The sequence below is a fragment of the Berghia stephanieae genome, chromosome 11, assembly GCF_034508935.2.
Source record: "Berghia stephanieae isolate SIO BIC M18660-M18661 chromosome 11, UCSD_Bste_1.3, whole genome shotgun sequence".
NCBI classification, from domain to species: domain Eukaryota; kingdom Metazoa; phylum Mollusca; class Gastropoda; order Nudibranchia; family Aeolidiidae; genus Berghia; species Berghia stephanieae.
In genome coordinates this window covers 22,947,069-22,974,089 of record NC_088370.1, presented here as the reverse complement: position 1 = coordinate 22,974,089, position 27,021 = coordinate 22,947,069, and the positions used below count along the sequence as shown (strand labels likewise).

The 27,021-nt window shown below is 33.1% G+C and overlaps 1 protein-coding gene across 7 annotated transcripts in view; it reads left to right on the top strand.

The window, feature by feature from the left end:
* LOC144957297 (uncharacterized) overlaps positions 1 to 27,021 on the top strand; it is a 128,680-nt gene that overhangs the window by 45,849 nt on the left and 55,810 nt on the right. For 2 of the 7 annotated variants that reach the window (XM_078888410.1, XM_078888407.1), the window contains 10 exons: positions 2,936 to 2,973; positions 3,447 to 3,665; positions 9,267 to 9,409; positions 12,449 to 12,601; positions 13,685 to 14,008; positions 15,227 to 15,388; positions 17,988 to 18,075; positions 19,464 to 19,558; positions 20,752 to 20,772; positions 26,427 to 26,480. In XM_078888410.1, the coding sequence (XP_078744536.1) occupies positions 2,936 to 2,973; positions 3,447 to 3,665; positions 9,267 to 9,409; positions 12,449 to 12,601; positions 13,685 to 14,008; positions 15,227 to 15,388; positions 17,988 to 18,075; positions 19,464 to 19,558; positions 20,752 to 20,772; positions 26,427 to 26,480 (1,297 nt within the window). The remainder of the gene's footprint in view (positions 1 to 2,935; positions 2,974 to 3,446; positions 3,666 to 9,266; positions 9,410 to 12,448; positions 12,602 to 13,684; positions 14,009 to 15,226; positions 15,389 to 17,987; positions 18,076 to 19,463; positions 19,559 to 20,751; positions 20,773 to 26,426; positions 26,481 to 27,021) is intronic. The other 5 variants (XM_078888411.1, XM_078888408.1, XM_078888412.1 and 2 more) reach the window with 4 other exon arrangements.

The window sequence follows — 27,021 nt, the reverse complement described above, 5'->3', positions numbered from 1 at the left end:
CTGATATTCGTTGCTTTTGGCAAATGAGTGCAGTTTCTAAAATTTATAAGTTTATAAACAAGACAACACACACACACACACTATATATATATATATATATATATATATATATATATATATATATATATATATATATATATATGTATATATATATATACGCACACAAACAGGCGTACGCACAAAACACGCAGAGAAAAAGATAGAAGGAGAGAGAGAGAGAGAGAGAGAGAGAGAGAGAGAGAGAGAGAGAGAGAGAGAGAGAGAGAGAGAGAGAGAAATAACGATAAACCAGAATCAAAAACAAAAAAAAACAAGAAACAAAAACAAACAATAACAAACAGAAAGTTTATATAAATAAAAGAAATCAAGACACCTGAAAATGTCCTCCCGATCCTGATCTACTCAAACGTAACATTCAAGGACGGGTGCACTCAAGACTATCAATTAAATATTTAATTGTTCAGGATTTTGTTTAGAAGTCTCCTGTTGATATTCTATTTGATATCAATAACAATGTGAAATTGAATGTAAGCTTCAATTTGATATACTAAAATAGATAAAATGGACGTTTCGGATTCCCCCTTTATCAACGAAACAGGATAAATGAAACACGACCGACGAATGAGATGTGGTAATGGCGTTGTTAACAATATCTCATTCGTCTGTAGTGTTTCATTCATCCTGCTTCGTTGATAAAGGGGAAACCCGAAACGTCCATTTTATATGTTTCCGTATATTAAATTGAAGCTTACATTCAATTTCACATTGTTATTTAGTTCTTCGAGCTTCGAGCAGCAACATTTACATTGTTTGATATCAATAACAAAACACACTATTCCAGACTCCTGTTCATTTCTCATGTCTGTTATAACATCGTGTATCTACGTCATTCAACCAGCTTTATATCAATCAGCGTTTATCCTAGGCCAGGTCCTGTAGTCCTTCAGAGCCATCAGGCCCACGGGGCCGGAGTTTATCCATGTTTCTATAACATGAAACGGACAATAGCAATTGCTTGCTGCCCTTTGGATAGGACGCTAGTCTATCGTAAAGTACTTTTCGCCAGATCTAAAAGACCCAGCTACCTATTCACTGCTTGGTAGACAGGGGGATCAGATGCACCCGTGATCGATCGCGGTCCATTTGCGTGTGAAGCGAGTGCTCTACTAACTGAGCTATCGAGACCCCTTAGGACATGTCATGTTGAAATTCATACAAGGAAACGTCAAAAACATCCAAACAATAGACTAAATAAAATATTTATACATGAAATTAATAGTTCAGGAAATTATACTCTGTATGTTAACACAATGTCTACATTTTTTGTATTGAATAAGACATTTTCAATCGACATTCAGTTTCATGAAAGTATTTTTTGACGAATAAAAACAACTTTAAAATTCAATCATATAATTATTTCATTATTCTACTCAAAGAAACCCGACCTTTTCTATTCAACGATATGCACTGAACTTAATCAAGCGTATACACCTTGTGCCAATTTTGGGTTTGAAATTCAATGAGTGAAAACGAATGGAAGAAAATACGTTCTCGAATGACAGGCTGTCTTATAATTAGGATTTGATTTGGTTGGAAATTGAAAAATTTATTATAGAAGATAAATGGTTGTGTTTGGTCAACCGTTCAACCGTCGAGTGGAGGTTTTATTTGGTGACGTTAAATCAACTGGATAAAATTTGAAGAGCTGACAAAGGCATGCACACACACACACACACACACACACACACACACACACATATATATATATATATTATTATTATTATTATTATCATTATTATTATTATTATTATTACTATTATTATAAGCAAAAGCTGAGGCGGATAAGGAACTGGAGGGTTGGAGACTGATGTTGGAAAGGAGGGGATTAAGGGTAAGCAGATCGAAGACAGAGTATTTGTGCATCGGACAACAGAGAGCAGAACCACCAATAAAGATGGGAGAAGAGGATGTGCCAGAGACAAACTAATTCAAATACTTCGGATCAACTGTTCAAGAAGATGGGGGCAATGAGATGGAGGTTAAGAAGAGGATACAGGCAGGCTGGAATAATTGGAGGAAGGTAACTGGAGTTATATATGACAAACGAATTTCCGCAAAGCTGAAGGGGAAAAGATATACAACTGTTGTAAGACCAACAATTTTATATGGACTAGAGACTGCAGCTACAACAAAGAAACAATATAAAGAAGTTGAGTTGGCAGAATGGGGATGTTGAGATGGTCACTTGGCTGGATAAGAAAAGATAAAGTGAGAGATAAACGAATTTGAGGGTTGACAGAATTGAAGAATGTATCAATAAAGATGAGAGAAGATGGATTGAATGGTTCGGACATGTAAAGAGACGACAAATTGAGTACGTGGGAAGGAAAGTTTGGACTTACAAGAGGAAAAAGGAACGCCCAAAGACTAGATGGTGGGATAAGGTAAAGGATGATATGAAAGAACTGGGCCTGGAGGAAGATGATGCGCTGAACCGAGATGCATGGAGATGTGGCATTCATCATGACAACCCTACAAAATGCTGAATAAGCTGAAAGAATAATAATGATAGTAATAATAAAAATAATAATAATAATGATAATAATAATAATAATAATAATAATAATAATAATAATAATAAGATAATAATAACAATAATAATAATAATAATAATAATAATAATAATAATAATAATAATAATAATAATAATAATAATAATGATGGATAATAATAATAATAATAATAATAATAATAATAATAATAATAATAATAATAATAATAATAATAATAATAATAATAATAATAATAATAATAAATATTATGTGACTATGTATCATCATCATCCTCATCATCATCATCGTCACCATCACTTTCGTTAATATTATTACCAAATAGCACATTAACCGTGTGCCCATTTGCCTCAATCTATTTCCAGGAAATACCAGTGGAAGATGTGTCCTTCGTTGCCCAAAGGTATGCCTGGATTGTCAGCCATTATGGAAATGTCGTACCTATTTCTTTTCCAACTATTAACTCACTCAATCCTAGAGATTTTTGCTACTTTTCAAAAAAAAATTATTAAAAATGAAAATGTGCATAGATAATTTTATTCAACTATTATTAACACGTAAAAAGCCAAGATTTCAATAAAACAGTAGCCTTGGTTAAAAGGAAAAAATATACTGTTTCTGTTTGTGATAAAGATAATATGATGATAATAATACTCAATAGTAATAATAATAATAATAATAATAATAATAATAATAATAATAATAATAATAATAATAATAATAATAATAATAATAATGATAATAATAATAATAATTATACGCACTGTAAGGTTGGTAAATAATATATGATGGCAATTGAAGCTTTTGTAGATAACAATATTCTACTTATCTGGTTTTTGTTTTTCATTTCCATCTCCATCCAATCTCTGGGCCCAGTCTCCAACACCTCCCCAACCTTCCCTCTTTCTCCTTCCTCCGCCACTCCCTCCTGGCAGGCCAGTCCACCTATATCCAGGTGGTTGCCTCCATCCTTCTCCACCAGAAACGTCTGAGAGCTACCCAGACCAGAGAGAACGATTGGGAGTTCCCTGGATTTTGTAAAGGCTGCAGGAGAGCAGGATTTTGTTATGGCTGTAGTAAAAGCAGCAAACCTCAGTAAGTATCCTGAATGTAAGATTTAACTCAGGAAGTATCACATCATGATTGTGGGCTTAAAATGTAAAATAATGATGATAAATAATTAATAATAATAATAATAATAATAATAATAATAATAATAATAATAATAATATAATAATAATAATAATAATAATAATAATAAATAATAATAATAATAATAATAATATATAATAATAATAATAATAATAATAATAATATATATTAATATAATAATAATAATAATAATAATAATAATAATAATAATAATAATAATAATAATAATAATAATAATAATAATAATAATATAATAATAATAATAATAATAATAATAATAAATAATAATAATAATAATAATAATAAATAATAATAATAATAATAATATAATAATAATAGAATGAAGAATAAAACAATAATTAATAATAATGATGATGTAATAATAATAATAATAATAATAATAATAATAATAATATAATAATAATAATATAAATAATAATATAATAATAATAATAATAATAATAATAATAATAAATAATAATAATAATATAATAATAATATAATAATAATAATAATAAATAATAATAATAATATAATAATATAATAATAATAATAATAATAATCTTTATTGTCCAAATTAAAGGCAATTCATGTGAGGTAAACAATGCTCAGTTTGGTTCATGGTATGAACATCAACACATTTACAAATACAGACACAGCCATACACGAACATACACGCTTGCACATTGTTTCTACACGTGTATACAAAAGAAATGAGCGTACATACAAACACATATACATACATACATACATACATACATACATACATACATACATACATGCAGACATACATACAAACCAGCATATCATCGTATATGCATGCCTACATTCATACATACATACATACATACATACATACATACATACATACATACATACATACATACATACATACATACATACATACATACATACATACATACATACATACATACATATATACATACACACAGACACACACACAGACAGATAGAACGATACGATATATTTGCTGGGACAGCAGATAACCATATTATAAATATAGTGTCTTATTAAGAAGAAGATGGCAATGATTGTGATGATGATGATGATGATGATGATGATGATGATGATGATGAGTGATGATGATGATGACTACGATAATGATGATGATGATGATGATGATGATGATGATGATGATGATGATGATGATGATGATGATGATAACGACGGCGGCAATGTCGATGATGATGATTCACGACACTGCTTCTCGTTATTTTCATTGGTTGTCTCATTTTTCCACAGAAGATTTGTTAATTAATTTTATGGCGGTTGGTATGAAGGTTGTCTTATGTCGATTTGTCCGACATTTTGCTTCTAGATACCGTCTTCCGGAGCGCAGAAGTTGGAATTTTTCGTTCAGCGGATGCCTCTTTTCGTTGATAATGTTAAAAGATTTCTTCTCAACTGCATTAATATAAGTTGTGTCAAGGCTTCTAAGGTCTGTGTTAATTATTTTTGAAGCCTCTCTGAGTGTTCTATGTAGTTTGGATTTTTCTTTTGTTCCACAGCTTCCATACCACGTTGTGATGCCAAACGAAACGATACTCAATATTAATGACTTGTAGATTTGTATCATGGTCTTTCTGTTCACATTGAAAGACCTTAATTTTCTGAGTATATACAAGCGCTGGTTACATTTTTTGATGACATTGTTGGTGTGCGATTCAAATCTTAGACTGTTATCTATAATTACACCAAGGTATTTAAACGTTTCAACAGTTTCAACCGCCTGATTGTTAATTTTTGTTATTTGTCTTGCTCTTTTTCCTATTTTTCTGTGATCAAACAGTTGTTCCTTTGTTTTTGTTACATTGAGCTCTAGACAGTTATCGGCACACCATTTGCTGAATTTACTAACTTGCTCAGTGTATTTAAATTCGGAGACGGAATCATTGAGCAGGCCGAGTATTGCGGTGTCATCAGCATACTTGATGAGTTGGCAGTTATCAAAGCTAGCCACACAATCGTTTGTATAGAGGATGTAAAGTAGAGGTGAGCTTACACACCCTTGTGGGCATCCGTTTGAAAGAGTTTTTACTGATGATATATTTGAGCCTACTCTGACATGTTGGGGGCGATCGATGAGAAAGTTGTTATACCAGTTGATGAGGTAATGGGGAAGGTTTAGAGCATGCAGTTTACTAATTAATATGTTGGTTTTCATGGCATTAAAGGCAGACGAAAAATCGACGTATAGGATTCGGCAGTAGTTGGCGGGTGAAACATCCAAGTGATTTGATATTGAATGCATCACTGTGAGGAGTGCGTCTTCCACACTAAGATTTTGTTGGTAGGCAAACTGATATGGATCAAGTATGTGTTGGTCATATATAAATTGCAACAGCTCTCTTTTCAGAATCTTTTCCAGACATTTCATAATAATTGATGTTAAAGCAACAGGTCTATAATCATTCAGCTGAGTTGGTGGATTCTTTTTGGGTACTGGAATTATAGTCGATGTTTTCCATATAATTGGGATTTTCTGTTCATCTATTGAACGTTGGAAAATAGGCAAGAAAGGGACAGCTAGTTGGTTGTTACAGTTTGAAATGAGTTCCCCACTAAGTCCATCTGGACCTGGTGCTTTTTTCTTTTTACATAATTTAAGAACATTGATGACCGCCTCTTCTTCGATTTCTGGCGGAGGAGACGTATTTTTTGTTATGATATTAATTTTTGAAAGTACGTTGTTTAATGGTGTCGAATCGACAGTAAAACTTATTTAATTCCTCGATATTCATATGTGTGTCATTGTTAAAATCTGTCTTTTTGTTGTTAACGCCACCCATTTCTTTAATCATCCTCCACGCCTGCGATGCATTTGAATTTTTAAGGTTTGTTTCCATTTTATCTTTATATTTACGTTTTTCTTCATAAATTACCCTCTTTAATTGTTTTTCTGCCTCGTGCTGCTTGTTTTTGTCCCCACTCATATGAGCGATTTTCTTCATATTTATAAATAACTTAACTCGTTTGTTGACCCAAGGTTTGTTGTTGTTAAATATTTTAATCCTTTTAGTGTCCACGCACAAATCACAACAGAAATGAATATAAGACGTGACAACATCAACCCACTCGTCCAGTGACATGTTATCAGACATGAGTTCATCCCATATTGTGCAGTCAAAACAACCTTGGAGTTTGTTTATATTTTCTGTTGACCAAAGACGAGTTTCTTTCACAATCGCTTTATGTTGTCTTAATTTAGTTTTGTAGGTTGGAATCAACAACACACTATTGTGATCTGAATTTCCTATTTTTACTTTTTGAACGCTTCTGTATGAATTTTTAATATTTGTATAGCACAGATCCAGGGTTTTATCTCGTCTGGTAGGAACAGAGACGTGTTGATAAAAAGAATTTATAGGAGGGCAGTGATTGAAATCACCAAGAATTATTACGGGGGCATCAGGATGTTTTCTTAAAAAATTAAATGATTCCTCCTCAATTACCCGTAAAGCTGTGTTAGCATTCGCATCAGGAGGGACGTACACAGCAATGACATAAATAAGTGGGAATTCCCGAGGTAAATAGTGGGGTCTAAGAGAGAGGGAAATGAGCTCGATGTCCTTTTCACATAATGAACGTGTAGTTCGACAGCTTTAATAATAATAATAATAATAATAATAATAATAATAATAATAATAATAATGATAATAATAATAATGATAACAATAGTAATAATAATAATAATAATAATAATAATAATAATAATAATAATAATAATAATAATAATAATGATAACAATAATAATAATAATAATAATAATAATAATAATAATAATAATAATAATAATAATAATAATAATAGTAATAATAATGAAATTTATTTATATTTCGCCCAATCATCTATGCAATAAAGCTCTAGGCGCATATAAACAAAATCAAATCATTCAAATTTCTCTCTCTCTCTCTCTCTCTCTCTCTCTCTCTCTCTCTCTCTCTCTCTCTCTCTATTTCTATTTCTCTCTCTCCACACACACACACACACCCACACACACATACACACTCACACACACAAACACACACACACACACACACTCTCTCTCTCACATAAACACGCTAAGTCTCTCCGCCTCTTTCTCTCTATGTATGGAAAATGGCATTGTTTGTCATGTCACGTTCTTGGAATTTTACAAAATTGAATCTTGTAACTTGTCGGGTCAAGGCAAATGCGAGTAAAACTTTGTGTCAAAAAATCAGATTACTATATAGTATGCAGAAAAGTGAGTGGAGCAGGCACTGTTGTTGATAATAACAAGGAATGAAGTGAGTAGAAAAGTGTCAGAGGACAATAGATAATAAACATTTCGAGGCAGGGCGCCGCGAAGTTTTTTTCTCTATTGCCCTCTATCACTTTCCTACTCACTCCGTTTCTTGTCATTTTTAGTATGCGTATTCCGATGGTAAAAGTTATAGTTTAAGATGAGGTCATGCCAGACGCTATATAGTCAGTATTTAGTGAAACATTAATTACTAGGTGGCGAAGTGGCCAAACGGTTAAGGCATTTACTTTGACCCAGAAGGTCCCATGTTCGAGCACCGCTTCAGGCACTTTCGTTTACTTTTCTTGGGTAAGATTGTTAACCTCCAAATTTGCTTACTTTGGACAGCTTGCGTGATTCTTGTTGATATTAGACATCTTATTTGATTCGATGAATTATCTATATTCCTTCACGGAATGCCTAGGCGACGATCTCTAATTATGCCTTGACTGAAGTGTGTAATTTGATTTACTATTGATACAGCTAAATATCAAAATAGAAAGGGAAATAGAACTAAACATAAATAAAAAATAATAAAAGAAAAAAGGCGGACAACAAACTGGCTGTATTTTCAGAATTATTTGGTTTGACTGTAGTTTGCCTCTATTATTCACACATCTTTAACCTGTAGAATAGTAAACAAAAGACATCCCATAATATTGCATGTTATTAGCGTAAGGATTGCTCAGGTCTAAAGGCCTTTAAATACTTTGTGATAAAAATATAAAAATGGTTCAGTTCAAAATTCCCTGATCTGATCATAACTATTATCCTCATTTACTCGTACACCATGAGCATCCCAAATGGGATCATAACTATCATCACCATTTACTCGTACACCATGATCAATCATAAATATAACAATAAAAAACGTATTGATGTAAAACATGTTTCAAGTTATGGAGCCCTATGACAATGGCCGTTTTGAAGTGATTCATACTTTTGGAGTCTTTAAATTATGAATGCTAAATTGTTTTATGTATTAACTGCTCTGATAATGGGGGAAAGAATACAGAATAATGGGTACAGTCACAAGTCAAGCAGGCTGATTTTTGGGATGTTTTTTCATCGATTTTTCTCTCTAATTTTTCTGACACTGTTTTCAATACACTTTTTTAGATCTTTATCTCACACCAGTGCCTGCTCCCTGATATGTCACTTTGATAGCTTCTTGTTTACACACGAGAACCCCGAACCAAATAGATGGTGATTATTTTAGCTATCCAGAGATTACCTTTCATATTTGTTTCTATTCTCAGCGTCCATGAAGATATTCCTCAGTGGACAGGGGGTGGGTTCCGATTCTGGAAACCCGATCGACCAAGAGTCCCTCACAACTGGAAGAATCCCAACAATTGGAAACTGCCATCTACGGAAGCTGAGCTGCAAGAAATCATTAAAAGTACGTGCCATTCGTTCTTTATTAGGCGCAGCGTGGCTCAGTGGTACGGTCCTTGCTTCGTGCCCGAAAGGTACAGAGTTAAATCTGCGCCGCTGCGCTGTGTGGCCTTGAGCAAGTCACCTCGCCGTAGCTCACTTTGCGGCGCTGCTCTGCGGCTGACGCTTGGGTTATTCCAGTCTTCCCTTGGAATAGACCCTAAAGACTAATTTTCCCTTGGAGATGAATAAAGGGAATGTTATTTTATTTATTATTTATCTTATTTCTTCCTATGCCTTCTAGTCATTTGCTTTATCGTATCCCATACTTCCAATGTATCTGAATGGTGGGGATTTGTCACACGTTCTGGATGTAAAGGTCAAAGTCTACTAGTCTTCACCAAAACCGACATAGTGTTATATATATATACTAGTAAAAAGCCCGTAATTTGGCGGGGAAAGAACTATTTTCATTCGATATTGCCAGAATCATTTTCTTGATTAGCTTGATTACGATTAGATGCACATTTTAATCGATGTGCTTGTCGTCGCTGCCGTGCTTTATTCGGCATGATTTTAGTTTATCAGTCAGTAGATATCAATATCAATAAGTCGCAAGTCTACCACGCTTTACTTGGGAGTGCTTTGCACTACCTTCAATACTTCACAAATTAAAATGGCGGCCGAGAATCAAAACAATGGTCAAATTAGGACATTTTAAACTTTCACAAATCTATCAAGGTTTGTTCTAGAGTTTTTAAAACGCTTTTATATGATGACAAATTGAATAAATAAACGCCTGACAAAAGATCAACGGTGAAAATACAAATTGAATGAATACTGGGGATGTAGAAGATTTCGGAATGTCTCCCCTTATCTGAGGTCAAATGAAAATCTGAAGCGGACGCGAAAAATATCATGTCCCCGAATCTGTCTACCTTTGGTTTGTTCGGGCTAGAAGCTAGACAGATCCAATTGAAAGTTTGCCGACAACTTTTAACTAAATAGTTCCCAGGGCAATAATTATCACATCGATGGCATAAAAACGACAGTGATATCAGCAGTAATATTCGTTGATGTTGTGAAACTTGTTTGAAATTTCTGTAAATCCGAATACCGTTATGTGATCAAGTGAATTATATCACTATGAATGCCGCGATTTGCTGAAAAATGCCAATCTGACAGTTCCTAGCAAACACACACACCCCTCTCCACCCCCCCCCCCCTTGCTCAGGAATTTCTCAACTTGATGGACCCCCCCCCCCCCCTTTTTTTTTTTCTTCCACGCAACCACATTCCAAAACACACACACACATATGTATACCACACACACACACACACACACACACACACGCACACATAAACATACACGCAATGAGAACACACTGCTACATAACACTGATCACCGCTAAATCAACACAACGGAAGTAAGGACTCTACTGGACAGATAGAGTTGAGGGTGTGGTCATGAGGTGTTAGTGTCTTCGGTAAATTTTTAATGATATCTGTTTGACTTAACGAACTTTCAAACTGACTTTACATTATAAAAGGAAATCAAGTTATTTGTTTATCTATCTGTAAAAAATACATTTCTATTTTTCAAATCTTTCAGTAGAGTTGTGCGCCGTATCAATTTTTTATTGACTCCAATAAGCACAATGTTCTCCACAAGGCTATATTTTTTAAAGAAAGGATATATCTTATTTTTTTCTTGAGCTTTTTTATAGCGCAATATCCACTAATCGTGCTCAAAGCGCTTTACAAGGGGTCCCTATCCCAACAGCAACCTTAACATGTAGAACGGGATATGTCGCCTGATAGGGGATATTACAATATTTTTCGGACAGAGACAATGCTGTTAACGGTCAGGTACTCAATTTACACCTGAGTACGGTGAGAGAATGTGAGTAAAAAGCCTTCTCCAAGGACTCAACTATGCGCCGAGCGAGGCTCGAACCCAGGACCTTCCGATCCGAACGCGAGTGTCATACCACAAGACCACATAGCCACACATCGGTTATTTAGGGCATATCCCTGTGTTTGCTACATTTCATGATATATTCGGACTTGTGCGGTTATGTGGTCTGGTGTTATGACACTCGCTTTCGGATTGGAAGGTCCTGGGTTCGAGCCTCGCTCGACGCATAGTTGAGTCTTTGGAGAAGGCTCTTTATTCACATTCTCTTACCGTACTCAGGTGTAAAATGAGTACCTGGCCGTTAACAGCGTTGTCTCTGTCCGAAAAAAAAAATGTGATATCGCCTCACGGGCGTCATGTCCCGTCCTACATGTTAAATGTTGCTGTTGGCCAGGGACCCCTTGTAAAGCGCTTTGTGCACGTTTAGTGGATATTACGCTATATAAAAGCTCAAAAAAGCTCAATATTTTCACAATCCACATAGCGTTGAGTCAACTGTCATTGATCTGTGCAATTGTTTGCTGCAAGCCAAATCGTATCCATGAAGATAACAGATAAAACATCATTTTTCGGTCCTTTAAAAGTAAATACATTATTCGCAGTTTAGTAATAGAATGGGGGTCCCGACTTCTCATTTGGTAGAGCACTCGTTTCACAAGCAAAGGGACCAAGATCGATCCCGAGTGCAGTCGAGATTTTATTCTGAACCCCCCCCCCCCCCCCTCTGTCCACCCTGCAGTAAGTGGGTGGCTGAGTCGGTTTAATTTTGTGGAAAGTACTTTGCGATTGACTAGCGTCCTATCCAAAGGATAGCAAGCAATTGCCATTGTCCGTTCCACGCTAAAGAAACCGAGATAAACACCGGCTCCATGGGCCAATGACTCTGAAGGACTACTTTTTAAAAGAAATAGAATGAAGATTAGCGGATTTGCAAGAGCGTGTGTCTAAGAGAGGGAGGAAAAGGTAGACGAAGAGACACAAATTCCGGAAATTTTCATAGTTTATCGACCTTTTTTGGTCAAGCCTTTTATATCTTACCGTATATTATTGATATAGATATTATGTAAAATAAACATTTTCATTTAAACAGAACATTTCAACGTTTTTACTATGACTAATGCTATTAAAATTCATTTTTATCCTCAGAATATGGAGGTCTGGCTGCATACGAAAATGCCGTCATTTCCGCTAGACGTGAGATGATGACGTCAGGGTACGATGACATCAATGAATTGCTGGCTCAAGACGCTGCAAGCCGTGATGGGACCAGACTGGAGAGAATCAAAACTCTAGGATCTTGTAAGTTCTCCATGAGGAGCCGTCGCCTTATATCTATAAAAACAAAGACAACACGTCACATTAAATCGTTTTGGCCACATGGTTTTCGAATTTTTAACGCGCAACTGGATTTAAATTAAATACTATCTTTTAAATAGACACACACAAGTTCGGACTAAAGGCCAGGTCTCAATTCATCAAATTAATAAATTAAGTCTTGCTATTGGTTCTTGGTTGTATATTTTTACATTTTTGTGCATTTGCATATACATATATATATATATATGTATACATTGTCGCCATAGATTCTCAACTTTGTATTTCTACATTTTTATGCATGCCACGTCTGTAAACGACTTTCCATTTTTTGGATGAATAAAGTATATATTGTTATTATTATTATTATTATTATTATTATTATTATTATTATTATTATTATATATTATTATTATTATTATTATTATTATTATTATTATTATTATTATTATTATTATTAAGGCACAGAAGAGTCAAATCTGATTATACACCAACTAAAATACGTTACCAGACAACAGATTGACTGTGCTTTGAGAAGTCTTTCAGATGTCGGAGTTTATTTTAGTTTTTTTTGTTAAAACGAAAGTAGTAGAAATTGATTGCAATCTTTTGACACGAACTTTTCAATTACAATAAAACTTTCCTCCACATCTAAGACCGAGATATTCATCACAACTCGGTGATCATAGGGGTCAGAAATTTCTGAATTTGTCTAACCTAAGATGAAAAAGCTTCAGCATTTCTTGCGTCCGCCTCAAAAATGTTTACTACTCTTTATTTTTATAATTAAATATAGAAGCTAGTATCATTTCCCCAAGACATTGAAATAATAACATGATTTATGAATACTACTCAAAAATAGAATGCTTTATCTCACTGGCCAACAGCAACACTCAACATGTAGGACGAGACATGGTACCTGTTAGGCGATATTACAATTTTTTCGGACAGAGGCAACGCTTTAAACGGCCAGGTACTCATTTTACACCACAAGACCACCCTGGTTTAAAGTATGATAAAAATACTAATAACGGCCATAATATGCTTTTCTCTTCTTTTCTATTCAAGTCCCACCACAAGTGACCATTGTGAGCACCGAAATGTACGGCGACGATCGTGATGACGAGGAATTCAACGAAAGTTTGATGGATGAAGAGTTGAGGAACAGGGAAGGAGACTCGGAGGCAGGAGAACGAGATGAAGAGGCCTCCAAACTGATGAGGGAGATGATCATGAAAAGAATGGAGGCACAGAGGGAGAGGTCAAGGTCGAGGTCATATGATTCGTCACGTGGTAGACGACGTAGAAGAATTGGTGTGACGTCATACAAAGAAGATACGATCAGTGTGACGTCACAGTCACAATCTGTTCAAAATGCTTCTGTTACTTCGGGTGAGTTGACTGACTTAAAATTCTAGATCCTCATCTCTTCCATACGGCAAAGAGCCACGTGACAATCTTAGAATAATTAAAGAGCTTTTTATATCGCGCAATATCCACTAAATGTGCTCAAAGCGCTTTACAAGTGGTCCCTGGCCAACAGCAACATTTAACATTTAGTACGGGACATGACGCCTGTTAGGCGATGTTACAATTTTTTCGGACAGAGACAACGCTATTAACGGCCAGGTACTCATTTTACACCTGAGTACGGCGAGAGAATGTGAGTAAAGAGCCTTCTCCAAGGACTCAACTAGTCTCCGAGCGAAGCTCGAACCCCGGACCTTCCGATCAGAAAGCGAGTGTCTACCACTAGACACACAAGCCGCAATTTCCATTTGACTTTTAAGTTCTGATAAACTACATTAATTTCTAAATTTAAAAAGTTACGATAAAAAATTATCCTCATTCATGCCCAAGGATAAACTTCTCTTTATGGTTTATTCCAGGGTATAAATAAAATAATCTGGAGTCAGCTCGCAAACGAAAAACAGACCAAAAGATTATGACAAAATACAAGGTCAGATCACCAAAATAAAGCAAATCGTGATTGTTTTCAAACGTTCAAACTATGGGATCCGTTGTTTCTTTGAGCTCTACACAACTCACAAGACCGTGCAATAATATATAGTGACGTCAAAATACAAGTCTCAGTGTCAGGCTTCTATGGAGGGCACGAAGTAAAGACAGACCACCACCCTGCAGAGCACAACGCAGGCGGCCCTCATATGATACTGAATTATTAATCAAAAATGAATAACTGATTAGATTTTATATATAATGAAAACTTAGCTGCTGAAGGATGTGGACTTTTAAAAAGTTTGAACAGTAATAAATATAGCAGCTAAAAATTCAATTAAAAGCAGAACAAAATAATTTATAGATGAATAGCTTCGGACTCCAAACCCTTCATATAAAAATAAATAAATAGATAAATAAATAAACTATTAATAAAAAGCATCTAGAGTGACGCCATACATTTGCTTACCATATATCTGGATTTGATATGAAGTACTGCCTTTCAATTGAATTTGCTGTTGGCCGAAAAAGAGTTTTGAGCCCGAAACGCTCCATGTTGATTTACTTATTATAAAAAAAATGATGATGTTATCATTTTTGTGCAATAAGTTTATACATTTTATGTTTGTTTTTTGTTTTTTATCATTTCAGCAGAAACGACTGTGCGCATTGACACTGGACTAGGCGATGAGCTAGATGATGGAGAGATGGAGAGGGTGGAGACGGGAGGGGAAGAAGATGAGGATGGAGAGGTAGAGGAGAGAAAGAAAGTACGAATAAGTGTGACGGACACTCCAGGGACATCGGGTTATGGTAAGGGAGTTAAAATGGAGTATTATAAAAGCTTATATTCTTCTTCATGTACCAAGTATATGCCAGACATCGGTGATCATGGTACGCCATTCATCTCTCTGATCAAAAAACTAAAATTACTCTCCTCTTTCTATGACACGAAGCTGTTCAAACTATTCAAACATTATGTTTTTCTTGGCCTATCTTTACTATTTTTACCTTTTATCTTACCTGTGAGAGCTTATAAGCTTAAAATGTTTAAGAAGGGGGGGGGGGGGACACTAAAGGGTATTTTTTTTTATTTGATGAAATATCCTAAACTTCTATGTACAGTCATAATGTATATGTTTGGGAAGGGTGATTGCATATATTTTTTTTCGAAAAAAAAGTTGCCCGTTGCCATGGAAACGACGCCATACTGGAAAATAAACAACACATCTTAAAAAGTCAAAGGCTATTTTGTTTATCAACCGATTGCCATAATAGTTTGGTCAGTGGTAGAAAAAAGGAAAATAAAGAGGCTATAGAGCCCAATTTTTAATTTTTTAATTACAAACTTAAAAAATTATGTTCAAAGTTATTACTCGATTATTCCACTTGAAACAAGTTACATAATTTGCAATTACTCATAAATTTTCTTTTTTTTTTCAAACATCCGGCTCCTAGAGGACCTGCGTATTTGTATGACACTCACTTGTAGGAAGTTTGAAGACTGAGGGAGGAGATAGGTTTTTAGTGACGAAAATTGCAGTTTTGAGAAAAACGCATTTAAAAGTCAAAGTAAACGAGTATAGGGAAAAAAAACTGTCCTCTAGCTCTCTGATTAGATTGTGACCATATGACATAATTAAGAACAAAGTGATTGGTTGTTGAAGATAGAGGAGAGTTTTTACTTTTAATTGATATGTTTTTGCGTTTACTTAGTTATTAAGACTATTTGATATTCTTTCATGAAATCAGTCCACTGAAACTAAAAATGGGCAGGATTTAACCATACCATGGGTCACAAAATACGTTTTTTGAGTCGAAAAAAATGAAGATAAAGTTCTCATGCAATTTTTTATGCAGACAAATGGTCACATGACAACATCCCACCAAAATCTAATTTTTAGCAAACTGGGTCAAAATTCATCATTTTTAACTCTATTTCGAAAGTTTTGTTTACCATTTGTGAGTTTAGATAAATATCTACGTCCATTTATCTATCATTTAAAATAACCCTACCGCTCGGCGATCTTAGAGACCAAGAAAGGTGCATTCTTTTGGATGACTTCCCTGAAGTCCCAGTACGAAAGTTTTGGACAAGATGAGGATCATTTTAACCCTCTCCTAGCCAACTATAGGAAAATCGTCATCTTCGTTACGATACAACCAACATTTTTCTTATTTCTTTTGTACATCCACACAATTTGAATAATATTGTTATTATAGTTATAAGCACTAGATATCTTTTCCCTTTATTTCCTTTAAGTTAGAGTTTTACAATTTTATATTATGATGTGTGATAATGATGTTTTGATGGAAAAATATCGATATTTGAAGGACGTGTTTTCTGGCCCAATTGATTAAAAATGATTTTTTTTTTCAGATTTTGGCAATATAAATATACAATTAACTCTCTCCTTACCAGCCATTTTCAGGATTTCCCAAAAACTTCACACCCAACTAACACAAAATATAAACCGTCTATCTTTTATCTCTCTCAAGTAAAGTTCTTGCGATACAGAATTTCTTTAGCAAAACATGCACATTGTTCATTTTCTTTAAATTTTTTTAAATTTTATGATGTAAAAGAGAAATTTGAAAAAGAAAAATGTTGGTTGTATTGTAACGAATGTGACGATTTTCCTATAGTTGGTAAGGAGAGGGTTAAGTAAATGCCTGAGTCAACAGGAACAACCAATGTTGTCCAAGTGTGCATATCAGGGGCTAAATATATTGCCAAAAGGAAAGAAAGCGAGCTGGAGCCATGGACTCCCTTAGACACAGTCAAATACTTCAATGTCTCGCCTTGCCCCTTTTTCCGATAATTCAACTCCCTAGTTGATTGTAATTTAACAACAAAATAAAACCAACCAACAAACAAACAAACAATTATAAGTAAAGCTGATATTTATCAGCAACAATCTGTTGATATTAAATTTAGGTTGAGAAATGCAATGTACCCCGGGCTTTCATAAGAGGAGAATGACGATTATTGAGGAAGTAGTAGTAGTAGTAGTAGTAGTAGTAGTAGTAGTAGTAGTAGTAGTAGTAGTAGTAGTAGTAGTAGTGATAGTAGTAGTAGTAGTAGTAGTAGTAGTAGTAGTAGTAGTATAGTAGTAGTAGTAGTAGTAAGTAGTAGTAGTAGTAGTAGTAGTAGTAGTAGTAGTAGTAGTAGTAGTAGTAGTAGTAGTAGTAGTAGTAGTAGTAGTAGTAGTAGTAGTAGTAGTAGTAGTAGTAGTATAGAAGAAGAAGAAGATGGAGATGGAGAAGAAGAAAATGAAGAGGAGGAGGAGGAAGAGGTGGAGGAGGAGAGAAGGAGGAGAAGAAGAAGAAGAAGTAGAAGAAGAAGCTAAACAATTTCTTTTTCATCTCTTATAATCAACCCTTATCTTCTGTTATATTCTATCCAATCTAGGTGAAAGAGGAAGAAAGATTTTCCGTTTGTCTACAGGTGTTTCTGTGAGGAGTCAAAGTGACGCGTCTGGGAGGAAAATTTCTCAAACGTAAGTAACATTAAATACCTACATAATTATAAAAACGTATGTAACATAATATACATAATTATGAAAACTTAAGTAACATAATATACCTACATAATTATAAAAAAGTAAGTAACATAATATACATAATTATAAAAACGTAAGTAACATAATATACCTACATAATTATAAAAACGTAAGTAACATGATATACATAATTATAAAAACGTATGTAACATAATATACATAATTATAAAAACGTATGTAACATAATATACATAATTATAAAAACGTATGTAACATAATACACATAATTATGAAAACGTATGTAACATGATATACATAATTAGAAAAACGTAAGTAACATAATATACATAATTATAAAAACGTATGTAACATAATATACATAATTATGAAAACGTAAGTAACATAATATACCTACATAATTATAAAAACGTAAGTAACATAATATACATAATTATAAAAACGTAAGTAACATAATATACCTACATAATTATAAAAACGTAAGTAACATAATATACATAATTATAAAAACGTAAGTAACATAATATACATAATTATAAAAACGTAAGTAACATAATATACATAATTATAAAAACGTAAGTAACATAATATACATAATTATGAAAACGTAAGTAACATATTATACCTACATAATTATAAAAACGTAAGTAACATAATATACATAATTATAAAAACGTAAGTAACATAATATACATAATTATAAAAACGTAAGTAACATAATATACATAATTATAAAAGTTTTAGAATGTAGAGTATTTAGATAACCTTTTGTGACCTCATGCCCTAAACAGACACCTTGAATGGAATATAAAGGCTAAGTCATGAGGTTGAATATGAAGATTATGGTTATATTCAATCCCTTTAAAAAGTCTTATTCACCTAAAATTTTAATATTCAGACTTTAAATTTAATAGTTTAATGTCTTGTTAACCCTAGACATTTTATAATATTGAAATGGTCGGTCATATTTTTATTTAAAAAATACCTCTATAATATTATGATAGGTGTAAAAAGGTCGCCGAATAATTTTTACATCCTAAAGACCTTTTCGGTATGAGTTAATAATTAAAGAACAGCAAGACTTGCTGGATTTGTGTATTTTATATTTCGTATGAGAAGAGAATTATTTCTCTGAATGCTAAAAACGTACATGGGTTGCCACTAGAGCGGTTCTCCGTTAGAATTGGCGCTGGTATGACTCGTTCAAAGTTACAACAGGGCACCTATTGCATGTCGAACTTAGGAACTGGGTGCTTCCAGGTTACGAAACAAATACGATATCAATGTGCCATGCTGCTCGTAGCTGAAAAATGTCAAAGGTTGTAATCTGTCTAAAGAGCAAGTTTATATCGTGTGTTAATCTGCAGATCGTCCAGTGCCAGTAGGAAAACAAGCCGTCTGACCTACAGAGATGAGGCTAAAGAACAGGAAGAGTCAGAAGAAGCCATGAGAAGGAAGGAACGTAAGGATGCATTGATTTATTGGTCTATTGTCGAAGGTCAATGAGTGAACAGATCGGATAAAACAAATTGTAAAAGACAAAATGATAAATTTTTTTAGGAAAGTAGATAAAGAAAGGTTGCAATTTATATCAATTCAGAATAGATTTAGGGATGATGATTTTGCAGTAGCAATAAGTTTTTGCTTTGAATCGGCAGACAATCGTTGTTTCTACAGATTCAGTGTAAATTCTTCTTTAATAAAATTCTAATGGATGCATTATCTAGTCGCTTGGGTTGGAGGGGGGGGGGTAGGATTAAGAAACCCCCCGCCCCAAGAAAAAACAACAAAAAAAAACAACAAAAAAACAAAACGAAAACAAACCAAATAAAAAAAACCCAATGAACAAAACAATACAAACTTCAATCTAAAATGGTCTTGATTCTAACAGTTGTGAATTAGCCATTCTGAAATGTTTTTGCCACACCCAACTATTCCATTTGCTTATTTCCCACGTGTACATATATGCAGGTCTGACATAAGAACTCACTCATGGGCCTAATTTAACATTGTTGTGATGAAAAATATTATGCGTCATTTTTTTTTTGCGATTTCCATTACAACAATGAGTCCATAAGGGATTAATTAGATCATCGGACCTAAAAATAAGTGCACGTCGTTTATTTCCCATTCCCATTCAAGGCAGCTTTTCAATAACAAACATTATAATCATTTGAATTATAAAGAAGTCGTAGATTTAAATTGTTTTACTATAAATAGAAACCATTTGCAGATGTTTGAAATATTGAATTATTATTAACAGTTGGGTTTGGATTTAATTTGCTTAATAAATTCTGTATTATAAATTTGTTCTCATTTTTTGACGTTTTCTTTCTTGATTAATTATTAATTTAATAGCTTTCTTTCATTCGTGTCTTTTGATCTAACCTGTTAAATTTTGTTTTATATCAAATAATTTTGTTTAAATTTTTTAAATTAAAAAAACTTTAAAATATTGTCTTTTCAAATTAATATTTTCTTTTATTTTTAACCATGTTTTTATCCATCTTTTTAAAATACACCGGTCAACAATATTTAACACAAACATTATTGTTTACACTAATCTGTCTCGCTGATATTGATGTTATAAAATAATGCTATTATATCATGTGTTTTCTCTCCTTATCTCCTCATTCTTCTTTGCCATTTATTTAGCAAGGGACGGAAGTCAGGACGGTAGGGGCATTTCTCGTATTTACCACGGTTATCTTCCTTAGCATATCACCAATCTGCTGTGTGCTCTCCCTCTTATGTATTCTGTCCACTGTGTGTTATCCCTCTCTTGATTTAGTATGATGCACTTCTCTCTCTCTCTCTATTGTGTGTAATGCATGAATGCACGATTTTATTCTTTCATGGTCTGTAATGGTATTGTCACCGTCTATTATTATTATCATTATTATTATTATTATTATTATTATTATTATTATTATTATTATTATTATTATTATTATTATTATTATTATTATTATTATTATTATTATTATTATTATTATTATTATTATTATTATTATTATTATTATTATTTATTATTATATTATTATTATTTTATTATCTATCTCTATTTCCTATTTATTATCTCATCATATTCTCTCTCATTATATTATTATTATTATATTATTATTATTATTTATATTATTATTATTTATTATTATTATTTTATTATTATTATTATTATTATTATTATTATTATATATTATTATTATTATATTATTATTATTATTATTATTATTATTATTATTATTATTATTATTATATATTATTATTTATTATTATTATTATATTATTATTATTATTATTATTATTATTATTATTATTATTATATTATTATTATTATTATTATTATTTATTATCATCATCATCTTTTTCATTTATTATTTTTAAAAAATAAATTATTTTTTATTAATATTGATATTAACGCCCTACTGCTTGTTAAGCAGAGGGTGTCAATGAATTAATACCCTTAAGGTAGGAAGGCTTGATTGCGCACACATAATGACCAATAACTCGGGCAGCACTTTTCTGGCAGTCTGTGTGATTTATTCTCTGTCACAAATTCTGTTTTACATCTTCCCAATAGCAACATATTCTAACATCTATCAAGTTCCAAACCATTCTTTAAACAATATTTTATGGACAATAAAGATCTATTATTATTATTATTATTATTATTATTATTATTATTATTATTATTATTATTATTATATTATTATTATTATTATTATTATTATTATTATTATCATCATCATTATTATTATCATCTTTTTCATTTATCATTTTTAAAAAAATAAATTATTTTTATTAATATTAATATTAACGCCCTACTGCTTGTTAAGCAGAGGGTGTCAATGAATTAATACCCTTAAGGTACGAAGGCTTGTTTGCGCACACATAATGACCAATAACTCAGGCAGCACTTTTCTGGCAGTCTGTGTGATTTATTCTCTGTCACAAATTCTGTTTTACATCTTCCCAATAGCAACATATTCTAACATCTATCAAGTTCCAAACGATTCTTTAAACAATATTTTATAATATATTCAATATCTGTGAAGAAGTGATATTTTATGTAACTATATTTAATACTAATATTAACCAACATATTTTAACAGACTAGAAATTGATACTTATTACCATGCATGCTTTCTTAATCTTGCTTGTTCTAAGTTCTGTTTACCAATACCTATAAGGCTTATGAGTGCTGATTGAAAAGACAACCGAGGTTTTTCATGTGCATTCTGTTAATCTTCACTAGAGTTATATAAAACGTTAATCTTACTTGTGAGTTGCGTATACTTAATTTTTGCATAGAAACGAGCAATATTACGAGTTGAAAGTGCTCGAGTGAGTGCTTAATATATCCTAATCACATGTAAGATTCATCTGATTACATTCTTAGATATTTTACTTAAGAATATGATGAATCTCTAAATATATTGTTTGTGTGTAAGTGTAAAAGATGCTAAATAGAAACTGATAGGTGTAGCATGGTACGAAAACACAAGTACAAGGTACGAAAACACAAATACAAGGTACGAAAGCAAAGTAAAACAACAGCTATGTTTGATGCGAGTGTCCTTCGTGTTGAGAGATTACAAGTGTAAATTTGCATCTCCATCTTGTTTCCAAGTCATATGTAGACATTCAATAGTTTCATGATGGATTCCTCACCAGACATTTGAACAAGTATACTGACATTAAAGAAAAACACAACAATGCTCATTTTACGGTTATTGCTACTATACTAAACATTAGCAAATCCACTGCGGTGTACGTTGGAAAACAGCATTTTGTCACTGGTAGTGTCAGTTAAAAAAAAAGAAGTGTAATTGATCCCTTACCTTTTTGTTGAGACCCTAGAAAGTCTGGTCATGAGCTCAGAAAGGCCTCTAGTGAGCACGGAGTGTTTATTTCACTACGCACTTTCAGGAGACGTATTCTCACAATAGATTGTACAGCCTACCGACCTGTAAAGGAGCAGCTCTTGCTTTTAACACGAGCAATGATGAAAAAAAATCGATCTTAGTGGGCCAAACAGTACTAGGACCGGAGCGCAGATGACTGGGAAAATTGGTTTTCAATATCGCGACTATTCTTTAGTGCATGGACAAAGTACAATGTCGTCAGAAAATATGTGTCCAAAAAGAGCTGAAAAGTAACCATATTCACTAGACAGTAATTTAATGTATTCACAAATAGCGATGTGTTTTGGAGGTCCTCTTGCTACGATGGTGTCAAAGATCTCTATCGACTAGATGGCATGATGAATATTTGATGGTTTTAAACAATTTTATTCAGAAATGAGGATGTTGAGGATGTTGTCCCAAAAAAATATAAAGTGAGAAATGAACGAATCCGAAGGTTGACTTAAGTGAAGAATGTATCAATAAAGATGAGAGAAGATAGATTGAAATGGTTCGGACATGTAAAGAGACCAGAGAGGGAGTACGCGGAAGGAAAGTATTGGAGTTACAACTAGCGGGAAAGAGGAAAAAGGGACGCCAAAAGACTAGATGGTTGGATAGAGTAAAGGACCATATGAAAGAATGGGCCTGGAAGAAGATGATGCGCTGAATTGAGATGCATGGAGATGTGGCATTCATTATGTCAACCCTGCAAATGCGGGATAAGCTGAAAGAAGAAGAAGAAGAAACAATTCTATTCTCCTGAATATGAGGGGCATACATTTTCCATAAAACCCTGCTTCGTGTCATACAACAAAGCTGGTCAAGGTTTATTTGACGATTTGACGATCCACGACATAGCATAGACCGTGTTTACATAGATTAAATACAAAATTGTATCTATGAGTTGGTAATTAAGGTATTTATATCCTTTCACTTCTACTTTAACATGATTTGCATTCGGTGTCAATGGAATTATTCTATCTATCCTAGCTTAACATTATATCATCACGAATCCTTGTATCTCCTTTTCTGAGTTCTCTCGTTCAATCACATTATTATCTAAAAATCACCTTTCAGCATCTACTGAGATTCAGTGTCAAGATGTATCAATCCTATTGGTATAGCAATCGACATATTTTGTTTGCATACAGTCATATATGTCTCTTTAAATCTATTGAGGGTTATCTCATGGCTGTATAAATTTTTAGATATAAATCTCTCACTTTCCTTTTACAAAGTACACTCTTTTAAGAGATTATTGTAAAGTATGCCAAACAAATATATCATTAATGTATGGTTATTCGTCTGTAATCGTTTCGTTGTGTCTGAGGTGAAATATTCGTTTTTATTCTTTTCATGCTTATTTAAGGGAATTAAAATTTTTATTTGATGTAAACAAACACCAAAAAAAAAACAACAAAACAAACAAACCCCCCCCCCCAACAAAACAAACAAAAAAAAATACAACAAAATAAAACAAAACAAATCAATGAAACAAACAAACAAACAACCAATTGCCAATTTAGGGTTCCAATGTTTGACCTTTTAGTGGATGGTTAAGAAGGATGATGACTTGTCATATTCAAAACACAAAATCTGGGTATTTCCCTGACATTGTCATTCGTTAAAGGATAAAAAACAAAGGCCTAACAGTTCTTAGGGCCTACTAATATCTCAAGACATATAAACGGTTGGTTGAAATGTCGTGTACTTGCACAATTTACACGCAATACCTCACTCGACTCAATTGTAAATGAACCAAAGACCACGGCGGATAGTATCTCTAAGTGCAAAATAGAAAAGGACGCACAACAAGAGACTTTTACTGTATGAAATTAAGATTTAGATCCTTATGAAGCAGTCTGAGGAGTTTTAGCATAATGAATTAATGGACTCAAAATATTCATTTATTTATCTAAATAATCTATAAACGTATCTATCTATTAAAACATGTTCATTTGCACAGAATCATCATCTGTTTTATTCATGGTTGCTTTATAAATAATCTATAATAGGATCGATGTTTACTGTCAAAGTTTATGTTTATTTATTGTCTGTTAAATGACATTTTAATTGCAACCAACTTGTGTACTTACAAAATGTTATCGTTTCTCTCATTCCCAAATCTAACCATCACAATCCCTAATCCCCAATCCACATACGAATCGCTCATGTATAAGATTTACATAAAGCTTTTTAATTAGAGTCGTATGTTACATAATAATGATTAAATAACATTATGATAAATAACATTTGTATAACGCCTTAACTTGATTTCTACAGGCTCTAGGCGCTTTAAATCTTCTGTTTGATACCAAATGTAATGAACAAGTATTACGGTGAAATGGTTCGTGGAGTGACATCAATGAACGATATTATAAGATTCCAACAATAAGGCACACATAACGACGAACACTCTCCATAGTGTCGATGGAAATAGTAATGTTGTCCCTGTTTTACAAGACCCACAACTGAGCATCTTGTAACTGGTCAATAATGGGGAAAATGTTCTGATAAGATTATAAAATCAATGTTTTGACTTGGCCGAGATTAACTTCAGACTTGAATTGCATCGAGCACGTTCAAGGCCTTTTAGGGCGTCGGATTGATAGGAATAGAACGCTATTGCCCAAGTGGAAATTCAACATCTTGTGAAATCTGTGTGCCGCGACAAGTGTTTTCAACCATCGAGATGATCATACGAGCTACTAAAGAAAAAAAGCGCATGATTCAATGTTAACAGCGATTTGTATAAAATATTATTTTCGAGTAGTTTTCATTTTTATATGGTTTAAACGTATTATTATAAATGTTGTAAATGTTACAGACCAATAACAATATATTTCCCTTGATTCGCTGTGTCTGACAACCTGTGATATAAGCAAAATATAAGTTAACAGTTTTTTTATCGGGAGTCAACAATTCATCAACAAGTGTAAAGCAACATGTGTATAATCAATTGTATATTATTGCAACCAGGGGGATTTCATCAGATCTTTGTAAATCAATTGTCAACAGTCAACAACATATCATCTCCATGTGGTAACTTCAAGGTCTAAAGTGAGAGAGTCCATCAGATGACGGATTGGACCAGTTGATTCCAATGGCAACCGGACCTCCTAACAAAATACAATCAATACTTTTTAAAGAGTTCGCAAAGATGTATTTTATCAACATGAATCGGAGCATAATATAATGGCCGTATTCATTATCACTATGATCAACAATAGATTTTCATTTTACTGTTTTTTTTTTTCATTACAATATAATACCTTGACAATGTTTTGGTTTTTAGACATGTAAATACATATGTGTGTACACCCCCCCCCCCTCCGCCACCACCGCCCACACCAATTATCTGCTTCTTGCATCTCGCCTCAAATCACCCTTTTTGTTTATTTACAATTCCCCATTGCAACCCAGGTGCCATGCAATCCATACCCTTTGCCAAGAAGAGAAGAGAAACACTCTACAAAGGTAAATTGCTCGTCCATGAATTCATTATGCCTGTACACCTGGTCATACAAGATTGCCATTTGCCTTCTTTTCGTTGCTCTGTTGACCATTCATTTGATGGTTTGTTATATATTTTTTAAAAAGTCAAATACGCTTGCAAAATGTATGCGTCGTTAAAAAACAAGATGTACGGAATGATAAACTATAAGAATGAACAAAAATCGATGTAAGAGAAAAATGAGCTTGCGTGGCTGGACTAAGGACGAAACACTGTCACGGATCTTTTCAGAACATGAAAATATAGACTAGTTGTAAAATATTGATTAAAAAAATATTACTATTTTGTAAAATATACACATCTGTGTCCTGTCTCATCATTCATTCATTCATTTATTCATTATTCGATTCATTCATTCATTTATCTGTTTATTCGTGTCTCTATTCCTTCATTCAAACGTTCGTTTATTCATTTCATGTTGTCATTCCATCTCTTCCTATGCCAATATACTCGTCAATTTATAGTTTGATACATTTACTATACAGCATGTTTGTCACTATCCTG